At 46.0% G+C, this 6900-nt stretch overlaps 1 protein-coding gene across 2 annotated transcripts in view; it reads right to left on the bottom strand.

The window, feature by feature from the left end:
• Positions 1-924: 924 nt before the first annotated feature.
• The window catches only part of LOC116841609, an 85076-nt gene continuing 79100 nt past the window's right edge, over positions 925-6900 (bottom strand). For both annotated transcript variants that reach the window (XR_004377578.1, XM_032809741.1), the window contains 2 exons: positions 1674-1954; positions 925-1459 (listed from right to left, as the gene is read on the bottom strand). Coding sequence is in view for 1 of the 2 variants with exons in the window: in XM_032809741.1 (XP_032665632.1) it covers positions 1901-1954 (54 nt within the window). In the remaining variant the exon portion in view is untranslated. The remainder of the gene's footprint in view (positions 1460-1673; positions 1955-6900) is intronic.

The raw sequence follows: 6900 nt of genomic DNA, 5'->3' as shown, positions 1-6900 counted from the left end.
GAGAAAGGAAACTGAAGGAATCTTCGCGTTATCTCGAGCGTGTCACGCGGTGCCGTGAGGAAAAAAATCTTCCTTCCTTTCCTCCTCCTTTTCTCCTTACTTTCTCTATATCTCTCTCTCTCTCTCTCTCTCTCTCTCTCTCTCTCTCTCTTGTTCTTTTAACTCCTCTCCGTTCTTCTCCCTTTCTCTTCGCCGAGGAGTAGCTACTATGAACGCGCTAGCTATGAATTATGCATGAGAAGAGACGTAAAACTTTATGACGTATATATACGGTCCGCGCCCGGTGGCGTAAAGCGTCACGCGGAGATCCACGAATCTATTATACGCTTTTTAATTAGACGCTGCCGAATCTGACGGACGAGTCGGTGTACAGCCGGGGAACCCTCCTCGTCATTCGCCGAGGAAAGCCTCTTATCGTACCGCTGTGGGAGAAGCGGGATATACGCGAGATAGTACGAAATTACGCATGCGTTTGTGTATCTTGATCAATGTGTTATGCTAGGATGATACCAGCCGTGTTATAATTAATGGCGCACGCGCGCAATTGTATTTCTAACAATTAAATTTCTGACCGATGATTCTCGAGTCGATATTGTAATCTTACTTTCGACATGAACTTCCTAGAAATATGTATATTATGAAGGATCAACGTGTGTTTGGTATACATGAAAACAAAAGCTCTACTTAGCACGCTCAAACGGAAGAAAATGCACGACATGCTATTTGCAGGTTCCAAAGACGATCTCTCGATAGTAGTTTAAATAGAATCAAAAGAAGAAAGAGAGTTGATATTCAGGGTACCAAAGTAAATATTAAATGGAATATTAAGATCGAAATTCTGACTTGGGTTGTCTTTCTTTTTGGACGATCGCTCCGATAAAAAGAAGGAAAGATCGGAAGAGACAACATGCAAAGACAGGGACATTCTGATACAATGTAAAAACTTTATTACCAGCTTCAAAATATGCGCAAACCTTAAGAACATAGTGTAATTGTTATTTCTGTTGGTGCACGAACAATTTATATGTCGAGAAAGACGCGGAAGGATGGTAGCGCTACGTCGTTCAGCGAACGTGCTGAAGGTGTTATTGGCGAGTGGCGCCGCGACGCCTGCGACGTGTCTTCACCCCCCTCGGATTAGTCCATACAGCTCAGCCAGGTGCAAAACAACGCGTTAAGACGAACGAGAAGGAAAAGCGAGACGGGGTGAGTAGACCGCGAAATAGACGGAGCTGTGGGCTATTTACGGGCTCGGAAAGTGGCCGACGAGTACCTTTTCGCACGCTGATGAATGGCCCCAGTCGCCGCCGTGTTTTATGGGAGGTAAGCAATCGGCGGCAGCGGAGTTATTGTTATTGAGACGAGGAGAAGCAGCGATGCCACGACCGACGTCGCCTCGAATCTCACCGTGTGACGTTCACTTGCTGATGATCTACTCGACTCGCTGCAACGCACGTGGCTGAAATGACAATTGTTCAGCTAGAAGGATGAACAAGTCCGCGTGATCACAAATTTACGCGCTATCATACCTCGCGGAAACACGCGGCAACGGAAGAGAACTGTCCGCATGTAAACGCGAATTGTACACGCCAGACTGTTCTAATTTGTAACGTGATTTGTATCGATATTAATTAGCGCGATAGTGCTCGCATTCAATTGCGAAGCGTGCTTACCATGATGACAACTTCAAGCTGGATTACAAGTAAAGTCGCCTGGCGATTTGAGAAAACAGGAGCCGGAGCACACAGTGAATGGTATCGGTGTGTAACGCGTGAGCGAACGGCGAGGATCCGAGCAAGCGCAACCCTTACGTCGTCATGGTGCAACCGCCGTTGCTAGGTGGTGTTTGTAACGAGGGCCGCACCCATTGTGGCCCTCACGAGATATGTATAATCCTCATTCAGATAAGCGCGCCTTGCTTCACTCGAGGACCGAAAATCTCTCGGTTGAACACCTGTAATCAAATATAATGCTCTGATAAGACATCACATAGTATCAATCGATGAGATAAAAATGCAGGGTGTCTGACAGTTCACGATACCCTGACCTGACTTGTGTGTAAGTAGAACTCGTCAAACTGAACACAAAATTTTTTTACTATTTCGCAAATAATCACGTACGATTTTGAGTTAGTAATTGAAGAAGTGAATGATTACACCCGGTAGACGGGCTGTCACGATGTTTGCCGTTGTGTGTTTCTACGTTCGATAAAATTAAACAAAAGAGTCTTCTACTATTTTGCAAATGACCACGTAAAGTTTTAGTTATTAATTAAAGAAGCATTTGTTGCATTATCGCGCATAATTATGCGTCAATCTTCTTTAAATGATGCATTCTTTACTATTTCTCATTTGGAGAATTCTTTTCATAGACATTACATTTTTTTCATATAATTATGTAAAACAGATTTGAGGTAAAACAGACTTGTATGCGGATATACAAAGAAAAATGCCATTGTTATACACATATGACGTTGGTAGCAACATGTTATGAAAATTTTGAGTAAGAATGAACTTGAAGCTGGAGATTGGTGTGTCACATGTGTGTGATGTTGATAGCGAATTAATAACTAAAATTTTGCGTGATTATTTGTGAAATGATAGAGGACTTTTTTGATTTTTCAATTTGTACAAATATAGGACGTCATCATCACAGCTCATCTACTGTATCGCGCGTGATTATTCGTCAATCTTCTTTGATTAATAATTCAAAATTTTACGTGGTTGTTTGCGAAATGATAGAGGAATTTTGTGTCTTCAGTTTCTCAGGAGTTCTACTTGTGCACAACAGGTGTGTCATGAATTGTCAGGCACTCTGACAATATATCCGATAATTCTTTATGAATAATAGAAAGCACGACAGCCGAACAGCAGGAAGCGAGTAGCAGAAATGTTAGAAGTGACTTTTAATTAAATGTCACGTGTATTTTTTTATGATGCAACATCTATTTTTCACGTCGTCATCTCGTTCTGCAAACGATCTTATCGTTCTCGATAGCCGTTTCACTATTGTCCATTGCGTTTGATAATAATCGACACTCTCCTTCTCCAACGACGCCAACGTTTACACCTTGGCTGTACATAAATTAGATAACACGTTTCAATGCATAATTCATGCAGCCAGTAGCAACGAGAAAATAGGCGTGTCTATTTCTGCATCAATTCTTCAGGTGAATGCAATCCCGATCCTCTCTTTCGTATGATGTCGTATGTATATTCATTGAAGGCACGAGGCGTACTATTTTTATAGTCGTTCGCACTCGATCGAGGTACGGGCGCAGTCTCGGCTTCTTCCCTTTTTCGCTTCAGCGTAACATGACGAGAATTCGCAAGAACGGGAGAAGGTAAAAGGTCGTTTGATGAGCCAATAGAGATATCAAAGGCAGACGTAACAGAAACAGCAAGTGCGGAGAAGAAGCAGAAGAGAAAGACGCGCGCCAGACATCGTGATGAAACGCCATCGGAAGTTGTACGATTTCGTCACGATAGAAGCGCATGATAACCGCGACGAATCTGCTCGAGATGGATCCAGAGGAGCTCTTCACAGAGAATCCTCACAGCCACTACGAGGAAAGTTTTCGGAAGAGCGAAAAGTAGTCTATTCTGGCGGGTAATCGACCTGCGAATGTGATGAATCAGTCACTATCAAGGGTCGAGGAAAGAGTTATCAGTCTGGGAAAGGACGCGCGCGCAAAGAGACGGGGAGAAGATCGCGTGAATGGAGGATACAGTCGTGCAGAAACCAGCTATGTCAGCAGCACGAGCTGGCTCCTGTGGTTCTGCGGCTTTTGCCGCAAACGACGCTATCGGCGCGTTTTAAGAAGGATAGCGGCGAAAAGTCCGCGCCTTCGAATAATATCCGAATATTGAGGCACTGTGCGAGGACTGTCGCGCTCGTAAAGCAGGACTGATATGAATGCGGATGGCTCAATTTTACACGTTCACACACATACACATACCCGAAGCAAGCTTTCTTCTCTTTTCCTCCCGACTCCCTCTTTCCCCCTCCGTTCCTCTCATCGTCTATCATACATCATTCTCATCGATCGCATTTATCAAGCGCTATATGGTGCCGCGAAGGGCTACAGAACAGTCTCTGTATTATATTGTGTATATTTTTTGTGCAAACTTAACAGTCGAATTTCATGTAAGACGAGCGCGCTTTCGTACACTGAAAATTTGAAAGTTATAATTGAAGATGTAATAAGGAAGTATTTTACTTAGGTACATGTGTTTTATTTTTATGATGTACAGATTTAATTTCGTAATTGACATCCACGCGAGTGACTCTTGAAGGCCTTATTTCTCATACTTTATTTGCAATTTATTTCATGTATTTTATATACTTTTTTCATAATTTTCTGAGCGCTATCTTTACAATACGCAAAATAGCTTTGCGTATTACACAATTATGTATTAGATATTTGGGTTCATTGCGTTTATGTGGTGTCCGCGAAATAAAGACGGAAGCCAAAATTTCTTTTCTCTTGATGCCCCAACGTGAGCTTCATTAAAGCTAACGTAATGACATTTTTTATATACTTTAGGGACGTACGCTTGAAAGCTTCCATTTCAAAGAGAGCGTACAGAAATGTCTGATTCCGAGGGTAGCGTGGTGAGCCTGCACGTCTCGGAAAAATCAGTAACGTGCGACGAAACCGTCGAGGCGATGCCGACTCAACGGAATCAGAATGGCGACAAGCTCGAGGAATTCCAGGAACTGCTCCAATCGATGATAGTCTCCCGCAGCCCTTCCGAGGAGGAGGAACAGGTAGAGGAAGACGACAATGCGAACGAAAGAAGTATCGTAGGTAGGCCATCGTATTTGCCAGTTGTACTGACATATAAACGCCACTGTTCGCGTTGTTCGCGTCGAGATAAGTAATGTCGGGGTCGCGTTGCGAAATGTAAATTTCCGTCACAACATATGTGAGATTTTATGTGTTTCGCTTGTGTGATTTCGTATGCTTTTACAGCGCAGTCGTTCCTCCGTCTCCTTTTAGCTCGGACATTCTGCAGAAAGACACCACCCTGTTTCGCTCTCCTCTCGATATTCTTTCCCAAAATCAAACATACAGTTCCAGAATAACGTCCGAGATTATTTGTCGTGTCTGACAATTCGACGGGCACTTTCGGGTGTACTGCGCGTGTTCATGCACCGTCGCGAAAAGAGAAGAACGAAAAGGCAGAAGAAAGGGCAGCGCGTCTCGGCTGATACGTCTCGTTCTTCGGATCGTTTCCGAAACTCCCGGCCGCTTTTGAACGACGTGACGTCAAGGATGAAGCGGCGGGGATGAAGTTGCCGCGCCGTGGCACTCAGGTAACCTGTTGAGAGATCCTGGAGTGGGCGAAAATGGAGAGCTTGCTGCAGCTTAACTTGGAGAATTTCCCAGACACTCGCCGAGGGCATTACTAGGGAAAGTGGCTGAACGTCGGTAGACGGCGCGAAGGAAATTTCCCCGGCCTCGGGGATTAAGTTCCGCCGCTCGAATCGTCCCGTCGCCCTCCCGTCCCGCCGGTTTTTATTTTTATTCCGCGCTCTCGTGACGAGCGCAGATGCTGACTGGAAGTTTAGCGAGTCCCCTCGCATCCCCGCGAGTTTCGAGTAAATTAGCAATTCCTCTCTGTAATTTCGTGCTCCGTTTTATTCCCGGCACGCCGCGATATGACCGGCTTTCTTCTTTTTTTCGGCTTGACGGGCGCAACTCACTCGCGTGAGGGACAAGGGGGAGGGAGAGGAGAGAGGAAATCTCGTTCATTACGCGCGCGGGTGGAAAGACAAAGGAAAGTAGCGCGCGATCGCTCCTCCACTTCTCTTATTCGCTTCTCGTCGCGGGCGCGCCAAGTCGCGTTAATTATTTTAATTGCAATCGGCTGAGAGGAGAGAGAGACAGAGAGGGACTAACGCGCATAATCCAATATCCGAACCGCGGATCGGCAAGCTGTTACCGATTCCACGACCGCGCCGCGGCCATCTTGGCCGTCTACAAAGCGTCCTAAATGTCTCGGTAAATTTGGTCGGAACCGAAACCCATACGCGACGGAGAGAGAAACCGTCTGCGTCCCAAATTAAACTCATAAAACGCCCGCAACGCCCGCGGCCGCTTAAAGGTAGATCCACAAGGGTAGATTAAGATCGAGCCATCTGCGTACCAAAAGAAGAAACAACGCGGAGCCGTCGGCATTTTAAAACCAACCCCCGTGCGCGCGCGCTCTTCCGTCGCCTACGGAAATAATTACCGGTATCTTCTCGGGGGAGATGATGAAGAGAGGAGAAGAAAACTCGGGGGTTTGTTTATCCGGCTTTTCTCACGGGAAGAAAACTCAAATATCGTCGATCGCGCGTACTCACGACGACACAGCGTTCGAGGGAGAAACCTCCGGCGATCGTGATGGCGGTCACTGATTTTTGCAGATCGGCGAAGAAGTCCTGTGCTGATCGCGATCGGGATTGCGCGACGCAATCTGTGATGACCTCGCTGTGAAGTACGAGATTCACTGTGAATGTACCTTGCTGCTCGTCCTGGTCGTTGCAGCGACACGCGTTTCGCGGTGCCACATCCTTCGTACACGTACACACGTGTAGACACGCACGGTCGAGGGTAGAACAGGTGGTAGGAGGCACACGGGGACATGATTAAAATAATAAATTACGGAGGTACGAGTAGACGTTTTAGCCGAAATTAGTATTGCATCGGGCACGACGTCGCACGACGGCGTTCCCAGACTCTGCGGAGGACGATACTTTGAATTATAAATATCGGCGCAAACGCTGGTTCCTACGGCGTACGTACGTCATTCGTAAGGAGACTTCCAAACAGGGACAGAGGGACAGACAGAGAGAGAGAGAGAGAGAGAGAGAGAGAGAGAGAGAGAGAGAGAGAGAGAGAGAGAGAGAGAG

The sequence above is a fragment of the Odontomachus brunneus genome, unplaced genomic scaffold (assembly GCF_010583005.1).
Source record: "Odontomachus brunneus isolate Ranch 3 - 2012 unplaced genomic scaffold, Obru_v1 Obru_scaffold_017, whole genome shotgun sequence".
Taxonomy (NCBI): Eukaryota; Metazoa; Arthropoda; class Insecta; order Hymenoptera; family Formicidae; genus Odontomachus; species Odontomachus brunneus.
The sequence above is the reverse complement of the archived record's forward strand: the minus strand, read 5'-3'. Positions and strand labels throughout refer to the sequence as shown.